Here is a 20,815-nt window from a genome sequence, read left to right as displayed (position 1 = left end):
ACAATTTGTGTATTTCCTCAGAGTTGGAGGGAGCATGAGCGTTTGTCCTAGGAGCTCAGCTGTGAACCTGCTGTACCGCTGGTGGCACAGGGTTTCACCCCACGTGTGCAATACTGGGACCCCCAAAAGTCCTGAAAACCAAAACATTTAAAAAATATTTAATTTGGTGGCAACACCTTATCTGAAGTAATATAGGTTTTTAAATATATTTTCATATTTTTATTGGTGAGTTACAAATATACATAATAGTGGGATTCATTGTTACATATTTATAACACAATTAATAGTTGTCTTTTAAATATGCAAGTAGTGTGCATATTCTGAATCTTTACTGTAGAAATTAGAGTGATCTATTTGGATGCCAGGGGGTGCATCTGACTTCTTGGAGGAAGTTAAATAAAGTGTGGTGTCTGCACCATATCACCTTCTCCACTCTGATGGGGGCTGCAGCCTGCATCCCACCCGCTTCAGAGGACCTGGAGGGCACGGCCCCGGGCACTCTGCACCGGCCCACATTGCTGCTGGGTCACGGCTCCTTCCTGTGATGGGTGCGCATTTTACCCTGGGACCAACCAGGGGATGTTAGTCTTTACAGAGACTCTTATTTTCTTATTAAATTTGAGGAATATGGTGTTGTTGACAGCTAGGAAACACAGACCAAGGCTGTGCATGAAGGCTGGTCTCTGCAGGGGGCTGGTGTCCCACGGGCTGTTGGCACAGAGCCCTACGTGAGTGGCAGTACTGGAGATTTTCTGTCTTCACAGCTGCCTGTGTGTGACAGTTGAAAACTGAGAGACTACGTAGATGATCAGTGTGGCCCTTTCTACCAGTAAAGCAGGTGGGAAATGCTGAAAACAACTATTGCACAAGGAAGAGATCTTAGAACTTCTCTTCTAAGTTAAAAGAATTCTTAAAACTTCACTGTCTTCTAAAATACAGTGTTTCCTCACAAGTTCAGCCTCTCCAGTTCTGCCTTTGGATGAGAAGGTATCTGTCATTTGTTCATTGCTCAGGTTTTACCTGTATTCTGACAGCTTCTTTTTTCCCCCTTCTAAAATTAAAAATGACTATTTTTTTTTCTATGATGATAAAAGTGATATAGATTCATTATAAAGATATAATACAAGAAGAAATTAAATCTTCTGTAATTCCAACACCTAAGCATCTTGTCTTCATGGAGTAACTTAACCCTTTACAAGTGGTGTAGTCTCTCCTGTTTTTTCCTGCCAGCCTGTTAAGTAGCTCGTGAATGTCTGTGTTTTACACTGATAAATGAGAAGAAAAAGTTTTTGCTGAAACATAATCTCTTCTTCCCCCCCACATCCTTACACACACACACACACCCTTCTTTCTTTCCGTTCTGAAATTACTGCCAGCCACCAGGGCGCCTTTGGAAAATGTCCCTGGCTACTCAGAGTCAGGGTTGTACAACAAGCTTCTGGCACTGGAGGCTGCCAGCAACCACAGTCCCAGAGAGTCTGGGCACCAACCCAGCAGCCCTGGGGGCCCTGCTGCCAGCAGCTGTGGAACACTGAGCTTGCTGGCTCTTTGCTGCCCTTGGCTGCACTGGGGACCTGGCCTTTGTCTCCAGGGGACGGAGTGGCCAGATGTGTGCGCAGGGCTTCGTTCTTGCTCTGGGCTGCTCTGCCTTCCCCGACTGAAACCCTCTCTGAGCTTTCCTTGGCAGTGCTTGTCTTAAATGCTCAGACGGCTGGGGACCAGGGCAGAGGAGGGGAATGCTTACCCTCGTTTCCTTCTGTTGAGTGTGTCTTACATTTTTATATTCCAAGCCAACTTGGCTTTTGCTTTTTAGTTTATTTCAGTTTTTCCTTAGGGTCTGATTTGAGTTTCCCACCATGTCTGTGTGCAGAGCAGGTCTGGGCAGGACCCGTACTGCCGTGAACTCCACGCTGACCATGTGCGTGTCCTGTGACTGCATTTGAAGGCCCTGAGACAGGAGCCTGTGAGAGGAGGGAGAAGGAAAAGAGCCGCCTGCTTATGGGTCAGTCCTCACCCCCAAGAGAGCAGGAAGCTTATCTGTGTGTGTAGTGCTGGGTCTCCAGGCCAGCACCCAGCACGGCACCCGCCCACAGCAGCCCCGTGCCCTCTGCTCATTCATGGTTTTATACCAAACCAGGCACAGTTCCTGGGGCGCAGTGCAGAAGATAGAGCAGGCCCTGCCCTGTGGAACATTCTAGTGGGTGGCACAGTAAGCAGGTAGACAGCAAATAAGTGAGGTCATGACAGGTTGTGCTGGTGAGAGACGGGGCCACTACTTCAGTACAGAGAAGGCCCCTTGAGGACCGTGCTGTGTGGTGCGCTCTGGAGGGTGAGCGGGCACGGTCAGTGCAGAGCCTGGGGTGGGGTTGGTGTGCTGCAGCAGTGGGCTCTGGTTGGCTGGGGCGCGGGAGCCTGGCTGACGGCAAACTGTCGAGCTGCCGTTGGCGTGCGGTGTGCCTGTGGGTGCCTGCGGGGGTCCTCCGCAGCGCAGCAGTGTGTACCGCCATGATCACGTGAAGGATCTTGAGATGGCGAGAGCGCCCTGCGTTATCTAGGTGGGCCCAGTCTGAGCACAGGGTCCTTAAAGACACCAGGGTCAGTCAAAGAGAGAGGGCCTCGTGATGACAGAAGCCTCAGAGGGAGGGTCTCAGGATGTGGGCTGCAGACCAAGGAATGAGGACACCTCTCAGATGGAGAAGGCGAAGAAATGATTCTCCTGTGACCCTGCAGAGCGGCATGCAGCCCAGCCAGTGACTTCAGCCCAATGAGACTCATTTTGAGTTCTGACCGAGAACTGTAGGAGAGTGAATTGGTGGTAATCGCCACAGCAGAGGCAGCAAGGGAACCCAATCCCAGTCCCATGACGGAGGTGCCTCGAGACTCATCTCACACAGCAGGCTGGGGTTCACAGTGGGTGGCACAACTGGAGCTGGGCTGCAGAGCTGGACAGGCCTCACTCCAGGGCTGCCCTTCCCCTTCATCAGACTGTCTTCAGAAGTATCTGGGGAGAGTGGAGTGAGGGTTGGGACCAGGGCACTCCTTGGGGCTGGAAGAAGGGAGGAAAAGGGGTGGCCCTTGGGTGACGGGGAGGGACTTGGCATCCAGGGGTGGGAAGTGGCTCTAGTGTTCTCCAGCCAGTGAGCCCAGATGCACTCTAACACCTCCTCTCCCCAGCCTTCGCCAGCACCCCACCCAGTCTGACTACACATGCTGGTTTCAGGTAGTGAGGAAGTACAGGGAGACAGGAAGGACCCAGATTGCGCTACCCTGGGAGATTTTTCTGGTGGATTCTCTCTCTGCACGTACTTCCCAGGCAGACACTGCTACATGCTCGTTGGGCTGTCCCTGTCGGGGTCCTCTATGTAAGGGTTATTGCACAGGGCACAAACTTGTGGCTTGCCCTGAGAATCTAGCTACTGTTTACTAGTATTTCTTTCTTTTTTCTTTTTTTTTTTTAAGAGAGAGAGAGAGAGAGAATTTTTAATATTTATTTTTTAGTTCTCGGCAGACACAACATCTTTGTTGGTATGTGGCGCTGAGGATCAAACCCAGGCTGCGCGCATGCCAGGCGAGCGCACTACCGCTTGAGCCACATCCCCAGCCCGTTTACTAGTATTTCAATAGAAAAATATATGTTAAGGGCTGGGGCTGGGGCTCAGTGGTAGAGCACTTGCCTAGCCTGGGTGAGGTACTGGGTTCGAGTCTCAGCACCACATATAAACACATAAATAAATAAAAGTATCAACAACTAGTAAAATATTAAACTAAAAGACATGTTAGGTTTCCAAAAAGAAAATTGCAAGGAAACTTTTGGAATGCAAATTTTTTATAAATTTGGGATCGGTCAGAAATCTGGTTTTGCCCAAAATGTTTGTACTCGGAAATATTAAGGTATTCTAGATGTTCCAGTGACTTCCAAAAATGTCTCTGGTCCCTTTGATTGTATTAGAATGTGTTAAGATTAGATATTATTGCTATTATTTGACCAGCTAGGTGTTTCCTTTGGTTTCTTTTCAAGTAATGTCCTTTAGGCTTCTTTCACCTTCTCTACTTCTCAGCGTGGTGGTGGAGATGGGGCGGTTGAAGAAAGGAGAAGCACAGTCATGGGATATTTTACATTGTATAGGTTTCTTTGCTTCACAGTTGTGACCAAAAGAATAAAGACAATATGGTATGCTAGGCAGTTTTCTAATATACATATTTTCAGTAGGATTCCTCTTGGAAAACATGCCATGTATTAACATGTACTCATTTCTGTAATGACGGTTATGGTAGAGTTGATTCTTAGATTCTTAGATTTTTCAGTGGAAAGTCATATACGTCAAAGTAGCCCACAAAAGTTCTTTGATCACTTGGGCATGGTGGTGCGTTCCTTTCATCCCAGTTACTCGGATCACAGGTTCCAGGCCAGCCCTGGCAACTCATAGTGACATCTTGTCTCAAAACAGAAGAGGGCTGGGGATGTAACTCAGTGGTAAAATGACCCTGGGTTCAGTCCCCAGTACTGAAAAACAAAACAAAACAAACTAGTCAAGTCCACCTCCGGAGTAGCACGTGTCGTTTTGTGTGTGCGGCCTCCTGTGAGGACTCTTCTGTGAGACCCACCGAGCTAGACTTAGGAAGCAGCAGGTGGCTGTCTGTACTCAGCCTTCAGACCTGAGGGGCATCTCCATCATTTGGGAGATGATGGAGAACCAAGTGTCCTGTTTGCTTCAGGGGTTGTATTCCACTGTGGCTTCCTGTCAAGCTGTTGGAGCTGTAGTAATGTTGACCGGTTTGCTTGCTGTAAGGATTAGATGGATCACCTCCAGCAGGGCCTAGGGAGTGCTGCACACTTCACAGTCATTTGCCTGATCTGAATCTCTGGGTCATGGGCACCATCATAGTTTACTGATCCATTAAGAATCTTTCTGTGTTTTGCAATTTCTTTTCCTTGAAAAAGTTGAGTTTTTAAATGCTAAAAATAGGAGATAGCAAATTATCTTTCTTTTTCTGCATGCTTTAGGATGAGCTAAGTGACGTCATTGACGTTAAGGATCCAGATTCTACCCCTGCGGATGTGCGAAGGCAGAAGCGCCTGGCTGCTGAGCTGGCTAAATTCGACCCTGATCATTATCTGTGAGTACTGAGCTTTCTGAGGACTAAAGAGTTTATTGACATCCATTTAGGAGTGTCTGACTCTACAGATTGGACACATTTTGGATGCTGGAAATTAGTGGTGGCTGAAAACTTAATTGACCTTGGGGTTAGCTGCAGCTGCCCCCAAGGTGGTGATCTTTGTAAGCTCTCATGTCTTGTCGCTCACCCTAGCAAGAGAGGACTCCCTAACATCCTTTTTTGAGGTTTTTCTCACTACGAGTAAGAAAAGAGTGAATCCATGAGAATCTTACCCTCCTTTTAAGTAGACGTTTGCTGCGTTCGGTGGTATAGGGTGATGAAGGAATGTCTCCGTTTCCTGACGAGGCTGAACCTTAGGTCCTGCATTTCTCGCTGGCTCAGGGTCTTCCCTGTAATGAGCAGTCTGTTCAGGTAACGAGCGTGTGTCCCTGTGGTGGAGCACGAGGTGGCCGCGCTTCTCCCCTGCCTTAGTGGTGTCTGGCCAGAGCGCCATCCTCTCAGGCTCCATTTACACAGCATGCTTACGTGACTCGCCATCACTGGAGAGGTTGTGATGACAGCAGCCCTGTGCGATCCTCGTGGCCCCTTTATGGAGGATGGGCCTGTGAGTCGACTTGGGCCTCCCTCACCTTCCCCGAGGCCGACGGCTCCAACAGCTACACTGCGACTTAATCATCACGGCCCCGCATGTCCATACTGGGCTTTCACTTATCAAGTGCTCTCGTGGGATTATTTAATTTAGTTTTCACAGCAGACGAGGAAAGGAAGTCCAGAGACTTGACCAAGGTCATGCTGCTGCCAAGTGGCCTGGCCAGGACTTGGAGAGAGTCTCTGCCCTGGTCACTGGTATTTCCTTTCTGTGTACACTATTCTGGTTGAACTGCGGTTGCTCTGTGATTAACGTGCTGTCTCCTGTGACACGAGGATGCTGATTGGACTGGCAGAGATCTGTTTGTGATGTGTGACGATGGTGGGTGGACCTCCTCACCACCCTAAGGCAGCCGAGGGAGAGCGGGCTGTGTTGCGTTTTGGAGGGCGTCTGAGAGGTTGAGCTCCACTTAGGTTGCCATTTCTAATTACCTTTGTCTCTCCAGTTCTGGTTTTAAAGGTCCACTGAAGAGTCATCTGAGGAAACCCATTTAAAATCATGCTGGATATTCAAGGTGGCAATTTCATTGTGAGCAGATTTCTCCGGCTAGCATGAAAACAGAATGAGCTTTACAAGACTGAAATTTCAGCTGGCGGGGGGGGGGGGCTTAATTAGAACTGCCTGTCTATTCTGAAGCTGGAAGAACGAGAGTGTGGCCTGAGAGAACTGGGAGATTGAGACCGAGAGTTGGCGGGGTGGTGCCAGAAGCAGCCCTTGTTCTGCACCTCTGTTTCTTGTCTGGAAGCTCACCTTCTTCAGTAACATGTGGGAAGGGTCCTCTCCCTTGCTCACCAAGGACTTCTTACAGGAGGGGCCTCCCCTCCGTGTAGTCCTGGGCTGGGGAGGAAGAGTAGAGTCACAGGGTCCAGGTTCCTGGTGACTTCTGAAGCAGTAGGACTTTGGCTAGTTGTGATTTGTGGGGTCCTTTACTCATTATTCATATTATCTGGCTGACTTGCCCAAATATCATTTATATTTCATGAAACACAAAGTTCTTGTGAATTTTCAATTAAAAAATTTTAGTTCAGTGCTTTTTTTGTTAGTGGTTAATACAATTTAGAAAACCTGTCCCTTTGTGTCCTGTGACCCCGAGGTGGTACACCGCTCTCATGCTCTTACCCCTACCTGCTGCATTGTGCAGAAAGTCCCTGTTTTTAGTCATCTAACCTGTCCTTAGAGGTCATGAGGTCTCAGGATGTCAGGTTTTGGGGGGCATATGATGAAAGCTGATTTCAGCCTAAGCAGAACATAGTGAGGTCCACTGATTATAGAAAGGAATTTATAAATTTCAAAGGCAAAAATAATTGACTTTGGGTTATTATTTCTAAAACCCTATGCTGTACTCTCTGGGTGCTTCTGTGCTGGGAATTCTCTCCTGGTGGGTTTTGTGGCCGCACAGTGCTGGGCATATGACACACTTAAGTTGTCGTCTAATTGTTGACATAGTGTTTGCCTTAACCAATTCATGAGACCGTGCCTCTTTCTTTGGGAGAAAACAGTAGAATTTAATAAAAATCATGAACATCTCTGAGATAAAAATAGGACAAAGTGACCATCCACCATTTGGGACCCTTTACAATTCACGTTATTCAGCGTTTGTTAAGGATGGCAGGCGTTTGTTTGAGTGAGCCACGTGCCAGGCAGTGCCGCGGGCACAAGGGGACCACTGTGGTGGCGAGGATGGTGGTCTGGCTCACGGGGGCCTGTTGCCGTGAGGGCAGTAGGGGACACTTCCGTGGTGATGAGGGCTGTGAAGAAGCCACCTAGGGCTTGGAGCACGACCACACCAGGCACGGACTCCTCTGCTTCAGCTCGTCCCACAGGGGACTCTTCCCGTCCCCTCTGAAGCCTTCGTCCTGCCCCATTTCCCAGCCCAGCCGCCTAGGTTCCCAAGCCAGGACTCCTCTTGGCTGTTCCTTTGTCCCACATCCATCAGTCCCACAGCTGTGCCATTCCTCTCCCTTGTCCTCACCCCCTCTTCTCGCCTTCCATGATTGACCAACGTGTTGCCCGGCTCCCCAGGCCCTTCAGCCCTGTCCACCGAAGGGCTGGGCGGATCCTGTGCTGAGTGAGGTCTCCCGCCTGCACCTGGTGCTCCTGGCTGATAAGGCGAACCCGAGCCTCAAATCTTCTTAGGAAACTCATAATTCACGGACCTAGTGGACAGGGCACCACCCCGTTGGATTACTGGAGTAGGAGTAGTGGATCTTATTCACAGTCACCAGTTAGAGAGTTGGCAGAGGCAGGTAAACAGGGGGTAGGAGAGCCGTCCACCATGCCAGGTGATGGCTTTCCCCAGTAGACTGCCCTGGGGGGCGGGGGGGCGGGCAGCTGGAGGCCCTCGTCCTTGCCTTATACATCCCCAGTACTTCAGGGTCCAAGGCCCTTGTCTCTCACTGTGCCCTTCTTCCTGGGTGGGTCTGTCCTCTTCCTTGCTCCAAATACTCGTAACTCCCATGCCTTCCTCAAGTACCCAACTTACGTGTCTAGCTGCTGTTGGACAGGTCTGTTTTATGTCACATAAGGGCACCGGAACTCAGCCTGTCCCAAGCCTGTGCCCCGTCTCAGTGATATGGTGGGTGTCCACTGGGTTGTTGACTCTTCTAGTTCCTTAACCCCTTGCCCCTCACCCCAGGGTTCTGGGGGTGGTTTCGCTCATGTCCACTGCCACGCTATTCCTGTGGCCACTACTGTTCCTGCTCCTCCTGTTGGCCCCTTCAACATGTCATTCCCATATGTGGGAGTTCAAGTTTTCAGTTCTTACAGATAAACCCCTATATTTTTAAGCATGAATTACAAGGTTGTTGTCACCACAGCATATTATTTTCATCTCCTCTCAGCACTTTTTTCTTCAACGTGTGGCATTATTACCTGGATTTTGACAACTATTCTTCGGCCCAGAATATTCTGTCCAGCCCTCTTAATAATGTAAACTAGTGGCCATTCAGTCTTGCGTTAGCTCTTGCTCCTCCTGGCCCTTGCCTGTCACCTGGGTGCGTTTTGCCCTAGGGCCGTTGCTGTTAAGTGGCAGCAGCGTGTGCTGCTGTGATCGCTTCATTCTCCCTCAGGGCCAGGGCAGTGGCGCCCGGTGCCCCACATGTAGCTTGGAACGTGGCACAGAGTTTTGTGGAATGAACGAGTTCTTGAAGCATTTTAGCCATTTACTCTCTTGTTCATCATTTTTGAAAGTCATTTCTTAGAAAAAGCTCACTTTCTGATTTGAGAATGAGTCTATAGTAGAACTTCAAGTCAAAAGAATTTTTGTTCACTTTAAGGAAAAAGAAATAGCTAATAAGAAAAGAGGATTCGTTTGTAAAGCCACTGTTTTACCCTAGTGCCATATGCTTTGTGCGCCTGGTGAAAATGGATTTGGGAATTCCTGTTTAAGATACTAGCTATTCAGTCTTCACCCATATTTTTTTATTTCCTCATTAAAAAAACAAAAACAGGAAGTTTGTGTTTGTAGGAGCTTGGATTCTGGAGCAAGGCTCAAGTGGGCCCACATCCTGGCCACACTTCCTACCAGCTCACTGTTCTCCAGGCCTCACTTTCCTCCTGTAAAATGGGCGTTTTAACAGCCCCTCCCACACACCCATGGTGATGGTGGGAGGAGGGAAGGTGCCCAGCACTTAGAGCAATGGCTGGAACCAAGGATGGACTCACTTCTTACCTGGTCTTTTTGATTTTCAAAAGATCTCAGTATCTCAGATGAAAGAAAAAAGTGTCTAAAGTCATAAAAATATCACCTAGCAAATTTGATTTATCAAAGCAAGCATTTCCTTGAATTTCTCATTGTCTGAAACATAGACAGAATTTTTCATGAGCTATGCTTTCTCACTCTTTTCCCAAGAATCCCAGTTTCCAACCTTGAATGCAAGATAGCATATTTTCTGAGTAAGTGTCCTCGAGACTGAGACGTATATTTTAAATATAGCTGTGGTTTTTCTAGTTAAAACTGAGGAAGTGGAGTTCAGAAAAATTAGTTTTCTGTTCTTTACAAAGCTGACTTATTTTATCTTTCTCAGTAATTTAAAATCAGGGAACTGTTAGCAAACCCAATAAAATAGCTTGCGTTGTCGTAGAAAGTATCCATGCACATGATAAAAAGTGTGTGTGTGTGTCTGCGCCTCTCTGTGAAGTTGTCCTGAATTTCCTGCTCTGTTTTCCTTTGCTGGTGGTTTGAAAGGTCTTTTCCTTTATTGACACCTTTCCAAAATCTGTGGTGCGTGAAATCCTAGCCCGAGTGCTGGGTCTCAGTGAGTGTGTTCAGATTCACTTCTCCCACGACATTGAAGGGATGTGCCTTGAGGTCAGGATGACCGTCCAGTACTTCTATTGAAAGAGATCACAAATGTCACAAATGTCGGCTTGCACACAGTCTCGTGGGGGGTAGTGAAAGGAGTAAATAAGGGCTCCATCTTTCCTCGAAACAACTCTGGATTAACAGTCCATGTTTGTAGTGGAAATGTGATGAATGAAGATAAAACTGGAGAGATGGAAGCCAGCCAGTCCTGCCTAACGAGCCATTCACTGTTCCTCCTTAGAGCTGACTTCTTTGAAGACGAGGCAGTCGAACAGATTTTGAAATATAATCCTTGGTGGAATGATCCATATTCAGAAATGATGGCCTGTTTGGGGAAGAGTCGGCAGCCAGAAAGTCATGCTGCGTTAGGTAAGAAACTCACAATGAGACTCGTTTGTTAAAACTTTTAAAATCTCATGGTGGAAAGCAGGGTGAGAAATATTCTGGAATTGTCTTCTATTTTTGCAACTATATTCCTGTAAATCTAAAATCAGTTTAAAATAAAAAGTTTTTTTTTTTTTAAAGAGAGAGTGAGAGAGGGAGAGAGAGAATTTTTTAATATTTATTTTTTAGTTATCGGCGGACAAACATCTTTGTTTGTATGTGGTGCTGAGGATCGAACCCGGGCCACAGGCATGCCAGGCGAGCGCGATACGCTTCAGCCACATCCCCAGCCCGAAATAAAAAGTTTTTAAAATAAAAAAAAAATCTCTGCGTACCCAGTTTGCTGCCTTCCCTATTCTTAAGCACATGGTTTTAATTATCTCACAATGTGAAGATATGATCTTGTATTGTTGATTCTAGAAAAGAGATCCTCCTCCTTGAAAATGCCGCTAAATTTACATTTCACTTCTTTGTGTTGGAAAATGCTTTTGAAGTTCAGTTTCCTTTAGAACCATTGGAGTCCTTTTAAATTTTTTTTTTTTTTTTTATTAATTTGTAGTAAACTCGGGAGTATTAACATTCAGGACATTTGTGGTTTTAAAAAAAACTGCTTGAGAGGTACACAGTCCCGTGGGGAGGCATTTAAGTGTTGGTAATGGTGGGAACAGACCCAGTTCTCTGTCTCTCTCTGTTCAATGAATTTGATATGCCCTCCTTGTTTTTTCACACCCAGTTGTATGAGGAGGCCAGTATGGCTGTGCTCATGCCCACCACTTCCAGGGGACGGGTGGGCCAGCATGTCCCCATGGAAGCTGAGCTGGGGTTTTCTGAGCCAGAGGGACGGCTGTGCCATATTTAACACGCAGCCAAACGTGGCCCACAAAGAGTCCTTTCTTAGGAGCGCATGTTATTGCCTGAGTTAAAATAAGAAGTTCCTTCTCTAAGTTCAAGGTTGCATATTAAGTCTGCATGCTCGAGTTGTAACCGTTTCTGATAGATCAAGAACAAGAGTCTGTTTTGGCCAACATACTGATTTGGCTTTGACTTATATATTAAAACTAAAATTTCATTGGGTAAATGAAAGGTTCTCTTTCTCTCTCTCAAGAATATTTAATGAAATATAGACCTTTCCTACCCCAGCTTCCTCTTCCTAAAGTAGTTGCTGGTAATCATTTTATGTATTTTTAAATTCTCTCCCATTGCATTCCCATTCCACCTGCGGTCGCTGCGGGGTCTGTGTGGTGTCTTTTTTTATTCTTGGCCTAGCAGTGCAGTAGTATCTAGTTAAGTGCCTGTTATGCAACAGGTACAAAATAAGTATTTATGGGAAAATAGTTATTATTTTTGTAGTTAAGTTTTGTTAGAGTTTAGGTGATTTCTCGTAGATGAAACAATTGTTGCTTTTACAAAATAGATAATTGGTTCTATTGCATGAGAAAAACTCATTTATAATAACCCTTGATACATTTATTGTCTTCAACAAATCCTGGGTTTATATATAATTTAAGAAGCTTTCAGAGAGTTCCCCCATGTCACCGGCAGATTTTCAGGTGTAGAGTTGCTGACATGATTGGGCAGTTAGCTCTGTGCCTGTGTGTCTTCTCAGAAGGTAGCGCAGGCTGAAATGGCGCAGGATGTCTGCTGGCGGACAGGTGTAGCCCAGCACTTCAGGGAGGTGGGGTGGGAAACCCTGGCAGCCACGTAGTTGAGCTCTCTGTCCACCAGGGAGAGCTAGTTGCCCTTGGATCTAAGGAAGGCTTTACCTAGGGAGGCCTTACCCTTGACTCACATTCTCACTCTTGGGGAAGAGCTCCTTCTCAGTCCAGTGTTGCGTTTGAATCACTGCTCTCTGTGTGACTTAACGGTGGTTAACCCAGAGTCTGTCCTCCCAACCACGGGCTCTCCTGATCCCCCTTTGTCTCCTGACTTGCACTGGGGGTGGGGCTTCAGGCACAGCCAGGGCTGTGATCTAAGGTAGGGGAGCCTGGGCTCTCCTGAGCAGGGGGCATCTCTTCCAGTCTGTCCAGGGAGGTGCCGGGCGAGCTAAACGTGGCTTGAGCTCAGATGTCTAGCGGTGTGGTCTGCTGACTTCTGGTTGCTATGGAAATCCTACACCTGTCTCTGAGTTGTCACGAGGACTGAATGAGGTGTTGTGCATTGTGAACGTTAGAAGTCATCATCAGAGAGTACATCAGTGGTAGGAGAGCCAGCCAGGAATCGAATGGCCCACCTGTGAAATTGCCATTTTTGTGTACTTTATAAAGCTTTAAGGGGAAGTATTTTGTTAATGAGATATCTCCTCCCCCTTTTCTTATTCACATGTTTGATTTTTTTTCCTTTTTTGAGAGGGTGTCTTACAGGGTAGCCCAGGCTGGCCTTGAAATCCTAGGTTTAAGTAGTCCTTCCTCCTCTGCTCCCAGGAAGCTGGGACGACAGTGTGTGCCACTGGGCCTGGCTTCCTACCCAAGTGCTCGGGATACTCAGAATTGGAGGAATAAATTAAAGTGTGCTGAAGCAGAATAAAACGAGGGGGAAAGAAGTAGACCAAGAAGCGACCTTTAAATCTCTGTTTACCCAAGGCACGTGGGCCTGCTCTGCCCCCACTCACCTGTGTCCCTTCTGCCTCTCTGGTCTCTCCCCTGGGTCGTGGCAGTAGGCGCTGCCTCCTGAACACTTCCTCGTGGGGCGTGGTGTTGTGCTAGGGCGCTCCTTTGGTCCATTCTTCACATTGAGAGTTACTCACCTGCTTTGAACTCCATGTGGACCTCGGTGGGAACCTTAGCTGCTGGCCTGGCCGACCTGTGGTTCTTTCCCCATCTTCCTAACACTAAGTTCTGCAGGGGACTTCAGTGCCATCTTCAGTCTCACGATGGCTGGCCTGGCCTGGGCTGTGGTTCTTGACTTAGTGTTCTTGGCTCAGAGTTCCCGCGGGGCCTTTGTACCATCTGCAGTTTCACGATGGCTGGCCTGGCCTGGGCTGTGACTCTTGTCCTGGTCTTCCTGACTCTGTGGTTGGACTCAGTTCCATCCTCAGGCTGCCTCTCTGAGGCCATAGAGGCTGTGGTGAGCACTGTGCCCCTGGAGCTCTGGTTCCTTTTTGTTAATATTTATTTTTTAGTTGTAGTTGGACACAATACCTTTATTTCACTTATTTATTTTTTTGTGGTGCTGAGGATGGAACCCAGGGTCTCGCACGTGCGAGGTGAGCCTCTACCCCTGAGCCCCAGCCCCGGATGCTGGATTCTTGAAGATGGCCCTGCCACATCTCTCCTGGTGCCTTTCAGTGGTCACTCTCAGCCCAAGCATCTTGGCACATACTGGCTCATTGCGACGTTCACGATCAGTGGACTTCCTGGCAGGGACACCCTATTGGCATAAATACTCTAGGCGCCAGCTCTGACATCACAGCACTGAGGGCTGGCCGTCTAGCGGGAGGCCCAAGTGCAGGACGCTTCTCCTTCCCTTGACCTACCCCCAGGGGGCACAATGCTCTGCAGGACCAGGCCATGGTGACTGAGTTGCTGACCCAGACCAGAGATAGGGTGCCTGGGGAGTGTTTAGAGAGCAGGGGAGGACTGGAAACTAACAAAATTTTAAAAAGTCTGGGAGGAAGCTGGGCTCCACTGCGCCTTTCCCTGTTGGTGGGAGTGCCTTGGCAGACCTGCACATGTTGGTGGGCATCTTCTGAACACTGGGAGGTGACCCTGGGCCCTGTGCTTCCCAGACCTGCTGAGCTTTCAGCCGGCTTTGTTCACTGCCGACTATTTTACAAGTACAACTGACTGAAATGTTGTGGACCGTACCGCGGAGCCACTATGTAGTGTGTCTGAATCATACAAGTGCTTGGCAGATGTCACGTGTGGTGGCGATCATCCAAGCCTTGCTGGCTCGGGACTGCAGATATTTCCAGGATGCTGTGTGGTTAGATCTGGCCGTGTGCAAGCCTCCCCGAGTTCCCCCCAGGTGCTAGGATCTACAGTTGTAATAAGAAGGCCTCTGGGAGCCCAGACTCTTGATTTCTCTAGAGACTTCCTGGTTCCTTTAGGTTATTCATCCTCTCTGGTCTCTTGGCATGAATTTCAGTATGTGGGTGTGTTGTGTATCATCAGTGAACTAAGCAGGCTGAAATGGAACTTGAAAAATGTTCAGAAAAGTTGGTGTTTTCAGGAAAGCCTGGGGCACCTGACACCTGAGAACCAGGGGTGCAGTCGGGTCAGCTGTGCGTGTGCTGTGCAGTGGTTGAAAGTGACATGTAACATGGGCATGTCCCTGCAGGTGGGTAGTGTGACGTCTGGGTCAGCCTTTCCAGACAGCTGAAAGACGTGCAGGATGACGGGATAAGTGTAAAGGCAGAGCATGCAGAAGAGCCTGTCGCCACGTGGTTCTGGGCACACTCACTGTGTGATTCAGAGCTGTGAAAGCAGAGGTCTTCACTGGCCAACGAGGGTGTAAAGGCTTTTCTCGAGTGAGTGATAGTGCCCTGAACACCTGGCACTATCCTTTTAGCTAAATTAATGAGTCTAAAAAACTGTGCTTAAGGGAATGCTGTCTTGGGTCTTTTGCTAAATACCTGGGTCTTCAGATAGTCTGTCAGCATACCTTCTTCCTATGTCAGTGTACACCCCTTGGGGAGCTGCCTTAAATCAAATTGCTTAAAGAGAACTGAGTGCTCCTATTTAAGTTAAGGTGTTTTTATATGCGTCAACAGCTGGTTTATTTGTCTTACCAATTTAATTTTTGAACATTGGTCTTTAAAGAATGCTTGACTTGATACCTACCAGTATTTTAACTTGTATTTAGGACATTACTGGCCAGCAAATTAAATACATTTTTAAAATTATTGTTATTTATATAAGCAATGCTATACAAGTACCTGTCTTCCCTTTTTTTTTTAGCATAGGATTGCTAATAGGTTGAAAAATAATTACATAAATATATTTCAAAACCTGTTTCTTGCAGTAAGTATATTTTAGTAAAAGGAGTATTGCTTCCAGTATTTTAATTAAGAATATTTAAGTGTCACCCCCTCACACCCCAACACAAGAACAGGGCGCTAAACCACTGGAAGCATTTAAATAAAAAGAACCCATCTTAAACTTAAGGCTCCTAAGACAGACAGAAGTGAGTTTGGAAAATTATATGTGAAAAGGCTTTTGTTTGCTGGTTTCTATCACTATAACAAAATACCTGAGATAATTGGTTTAAAAGAGGAAAGGTTTTGTTTTGGCTTACACTTAGAGATTTCCATCCATGTTTGGACCTGTTGCTTTTGGCCAGTGATGGGACAGAATGTCAGGGCCAAAATGTCTGGAATACTGTCTCACAGCCGTGCTGCTGCAGACAGACAGGAAGAAGCTGGGCTCCATCCCTCCGTACAGGGCACCCCAGTGATGTAAAACTCCCAGGAAGCCCAGCCCTTACAAGACTGCACAACCAGCAGGCCACTGCATGGAGACCAAGCCTTGAACAGACATGGGCCTTTGGGGACAGTGCAGCCGGCCGGGGCCTGTCCTCTGTGTGTGGTCGTTCCCTTGCCCTGACCAGGCTGGGAAGGGCAGAAAGGCAGTCCAGCTGAGCTGGACTGTGTGGCCAGCTGGCCACCTAGAGCTTGGTTTGGGAATATCAAGAATAATAAGTTCTGGCCTCTGAAGAGGTGGCAAAGAGCCCAGGGGTCTTTTCATTGTCCTTCTCCCCTCTCTCAGCGGGAGGCCTTCTTGATTACAGCTCAGCTGTGACCTCTCACTGATGAGGGTTGTCCTCCTTCAGCTAATGGGGCGTGTGCCTGCTGGTAAGTGAGTGGAGGTGCTGGGTGCGCTTTACGGATGACGTTTCTTGCTTTCTGCTTTCTAGTTGGCCAGGAGATTACTAAAAGCCAGAGTAGTGCTGTCAGGCGGATGGGTGGGGGTTATGTGATAGGAAGCTGGTGTCCAGCCAGCCTGAGTCATGGGCCACAGTGGTAGAGACTTCTGTCTCGTCAGCCCCTGTCTTGGGGTCTCTGTCGGGGCATGTAGCCTGTCTTTACCTGAACTTCATGGACGACTCTAAACCTGGAGAAGAAGACTCGAAAGTCACTTTGACATCATGTTGATATGAAACCCCGGAAGTAGAAGCAGGATGCTCCTCTTGGGGTGAAACACTTAGAGAATTTGAAAGTGATTGAGGGGAACAGAAGGAAAATCACAAATAACTTTGCAAGATGAAAGAGTAGTAACTCTTTTACTTAGAAGGATATATATATATATGCTTAGATTTCTTTTAAAATTGCTCTGAGACAAGCCTGGTATGGGACTCAGCAGTAGAATGCTGGCCTAGCCTGCACAAGGCCCTGGTTCAGTCCCTGACCCTGGGAGGAAGAAAGACAAGGCTGTACTTAGAATACCTAGGACTGAGCCTTTAGTTCCCATTTCCAGCTGTTACTCTTTCTGTGCATCTTGCTCTAGGCAAGGTATTTTGCTTCATTTGTAAAATAATGAACTAATACTTATATTTCATTAATGTGAGAACATATGTGATTGGAAAGGAAAGCGTCTTGTGCATCGTTTTGTGTAAGCACAGGAAGACATGGTGTTTAGAGGCTGCTGTACGATAATTGGGCAGAGATCACCAGTCTCATGCTTGCTAGCCTTTACGTAAGCTTAAGGTATTTTGTGATCCGCACTAAGTATTTCAAGTTTGTTGTCTTGTACAGGGTACCAATATTAGCCAAATGTCTGATATATTAAATAAGATACTTTTTTTCTCTTATCAAGAAGTACTTAATTATGAAAATGGGGAGAAATACTGTATTCACAATAGTGACAACAAACAAGAATACTTTGATGTAATTTTTAGCAAGAAAAGTAACAGATCTGTTTGACAAAGTTGGTGGTTCAATATACTGGGAAAAAAATGGATTACTAAACAAATTTTGCTGGCACAATTAACTGTTCATCTGGAATAAACTGAAATCTTAAAATGTGAAAAAATAGCTCCCAGATGGATTAAAGCATAAATGTAGAAAGCAAAATAATAAATCTTAGACTTCATGTGCAATTCAGAGGTTGGGAAAACATTAACTGAGGTTATAAATCTAGAATGTTTTTTAAGAGATAGATTTATTTGGCTACATGAAAAATAAACACTTCAATGGCAAACGGAACCATAAACAAAGTCATCGAGATACAGTGGATTTGGAGAGGTGGTTAGGATTTATGTCTAATACACAAAGAGCCCTTCAACTTGATAAGACAAGGCATCTGGCAGAAAAAAAATGGGTGGAGCACATTTAGATGGGTAATTCACAGGAGAGCAAATCAGATTTCCAATAAACTTACGAAATGCTCGAAGTTTAGCATTAAGGTGCTAATGAGATAACCATGGTGTGTGACAGTTTTATTTTTATCTTGCAGTATAAAAAATTAACAAAACACACATTCATGTCCTCATGGTTTCCACGTGCAGAAGTCAGGCTGCTTCTGCTGGGTCCTCTGCTGGGTCCTCTGCACAGGGTCTCAGGAGGCTCTGAACTTCTTCAGACAGGTGCTGGCTCCTCTCTGGAGCTTGGGGTCCTCTTCTAGGCTCACACAGTTGCTGACAGAATTCTGTCCCCTGCCGTGGTAGCACAGAAGCCTCCCTCTGCTGCTGGCTATCTGCTGGGGCCACCAGAGGCACTTGCTGTAAAGTGCCCCCTCAGGCCTCCTCACCACACGTCCTCTCACTTCTTCAAGATGGGCAGGAAAAGCCCGGCTCAGGTCTGCGTATATAGAGGGCTTTACTGTGGGAGTGACTGCCCCACCTTTGCCATATTCTTAGAGGCAAGGCACCAGCCCCATCCTGCATGGTTATAGGACCCCTTGGAGAGGTCGTGTCATCTTAGGATTTTGCCTCCCATAATTATTGTCAGTCCATTACCCTGGAAATGACTGGGGAGAAATCAGTTATGTTTCCTGCCAGGTGAGACGGGAGGTCTGTGTAAGAAAGGGACCTTGTATCCATGTCTGGAAACAAAGGAGGGAGAATTACTGTAGCCTTTAAAGTGTTTGCTTTCAGCCAGATAAACTTTTGGATTCAATAAATGTACTCTTGGGAACCTTATGGAAATAAAGCCTCCAATACGCAAGGACATGTGGCAAGGACATTTTTTGCATTATTATTGAGTAGCAGGAAGGCAGGAGGAGGTGACTGGCCATCAGTAGGGGGCGTGGTTGGATAAAGCGTAGTCCATCACGGAATCTTCTACTCCACTGCAAAAATGAGCTGTTCCAGGTGACTTAGCAGGTTACCAGCCGTGTTGTGGAGTGGTACCTGTCTGTTGGTGTGTCTGTATGTTGTCACCTGGTGTGGAGGGAACCGTGCAGGGATGTGTATTAGATTTTTAATATAAAGCTTTTCATGAAGCTGAAGGTGGGAAGGAAACTGTTGAAGAGAAGCACCCTCTTCCTGAGTCTGAGGTGTGTGATGGAGTCACATCTGTGTGTTTATGTGGTAAAAAATAAACCTGATTTGGATATGGGAATGCTTCTGTTTCTTTGTATTGAATTTTCAAAATGGATGATGAATATTGTCATAGTGATTTTTATGACTGTTACGTATTCTGTGGTCCAGATATATTGTCTTAATATTAAAGTTCATGACTGTGAGTTAAATGCCTGAAGCACAGAACAGTGGGGGCCTGAAAATAAATGAAGAGCGGACACTTAGCGTTTTCTCCTTCAGTACTACTAGGTCCGGAACAGAAGCTGTATAAAACCATGCCGTCTACTGTTGTTTAGCTGTGTAGACTTAAGTAGAAAGAACTCTTATTCCAGTTTCTATATTCAATGTTCTAATTTTGGCAAATCTTCCACATTGAGGATTTTATAAAACTGAATGAGACTATGATTTTTAAATGTTTTCTCTTCTAGTGTCTTTTTCTGAAGAAGATAAATATCAGCTACGAAAGTTTGTCAATAAATCTTTCCTGCTGGACAAGAGAGCTCGCCGACAGGTGTGCTACGGTTTAATTGACATTCTTCTGGCATATTGCTACGAGACGCGCGTCACCGAGGGCGAGAGGAATGTAAGTGTATGTGGGCGCACGCCCCTGCACCTGCTACACCGGGGACACACATGGGCGCCTGAGCTCTGTTGGCGAGGGTCCGACCTATCCTGAGGGTCACTTAGGTGCCCGAGCATCTGAAAATAATTTGTTTTCACTCATCTTTTATAAAGACACTATGGTTGGATAAAATGGTTTCTTTGACCAGAAAGTACTTCGGATTATTGAATCTTGGTGAGTGAGAGCATTTGGTTATATTTGATAAAATTTACCTTTTTTTTTTTCTTCTGTTTACCTGTTTGAAATTGTGACACCTGACACCTTGGAGAACTTTTCTAGAACACCCTTAACCTCACAGGTATTCTCTGGAAGGGCCATTTCTTGATCACTAGGAAGTTGACACAGGTGGCACTAAGGGGCTTAGCTGAGAGGGACAGAAACGGAACAAGCGTTTTTTACCTTTAGCTTTTAAAGCCCCGGCTTATTTCCTTTTGTGTTTTGGTATTCTTATTAGTAAGATATTTTTATTTTATAAGATTTTAAGCAAATTAAGCAGAAACGTCTAATAGCCTCTGTATTAGTAAAGCAGTCATTTTGAACACTCATACACACTTCTCAGTTCTTGTATTTGTCAGTTCTACTCAGGTACAAGTTTGAGTAGAGAGATTTGTTTTATTTTCAAATGACTTTGCTTCTAAAACAGATGTTACTCTTTTCTCCAAAACAAAGGTGGAGTCCTCTTGGAATCTCAGGAAACTGAGTGCCACGCTGTGCTGGTTTGAGGTATGGTTCTGGCTGCAGGTTTTAGACTTTTGTTGTTCAGAAAGTTATTTTTCGGTTGTCTTTACTTCACTCTGCGTAATTCAAGCTACTCTGTCTCAGCACGGAAGCTCTGTTTGCAAGTTTGTTTCTCATTTTTCGTGGACATGGAGCCGACTAGGTATTGTGGAAATTGGGGAAGGAAATGTAGCTTGGAGGAAGGAGAGGGACGTGGTCAGGGGAGAACGTGGGTGGACTGCAAGCTGGTGTGCAGAGTGGCCGGTCCTGGAGCTCAGCACTCGGGAGGTGGACCCCAGGGCCTGCGGCAGGCCTTCGTGTCTGTGACTTTAGCTCCTCCTCTGAGCGAGTCTGTGAGCTGAGTGTCGCTGTGGCACTCACTCGTGGGGACCAAGATCGTACAGCTTAGACGACGCACCCCACGTCCCTCAGTCAGGGTGGCTCGGATGAGTCCTAGCGCAGTAATGATTTTTCTCATGTCTGGTTTCTAGAAAATAGATGTGCAGGTCTCACCTGAAATACCAAAGGGTGATATCTTTACAGTTACTAATTTTTAAACAAACTGTTT

General features: G+C 46.5%; 1 protein-coding gene across 4 annotated transcripts in view; it reads left to right on the top strand.

Moving 5' to 3' along the window:
- SHQ1 (SHQ1, H/ACA ribonucleoprotein assembly factor) overlaps positions 1 to 20,815 on the top strand; it is a 67,718-nt gene that overhangs the window by 9,307 nt on the left and 37,596 nt on the right. For all 4 annotated transcript variants that reach the window (XM_081276247.1, XM_081276249.1, XM_081276248.1 and 1 more), the window contains 4 exons: positions 5,006 to 5,118; positions 10,312 to 10,439; positions 19,337 to 19,491; positions 20,200 to 20,253. In XM_081276247.1, coding sequence (XP_081132373.1) covers positions 5,006 to 5,118; positions 10,312 to 10,439; positions 19,337 to 19,491; positions 20,200 to 20,253 — 450 coding nt within the window. The remainder of the gene's footprint in view (positions 1 to 5,005; positions 5,119 to 10,311; positions 10,440 to 19,336; positions 19,492 to 20,199; positions 20,254 to 20,815) is intronic.

The sequence above is a fragment of the Spermophilus citellus genome (genome assembly GCF_964194105.1).
Source record: "Spermophilus citellus genome assembly, chromosome: 19".
Taxonomy (NCBI): domain Eukaryota; kingdom Metazoa; phylum Chordata; class Mammalia; order Rodentia; family Sciuridae; genus Spermophilus; species Spermophilus citellus.
Note: the sequence above shows the minus strand (reverse complement) of the source record. Positions and strands in the feature narration are given on the sequence as shown.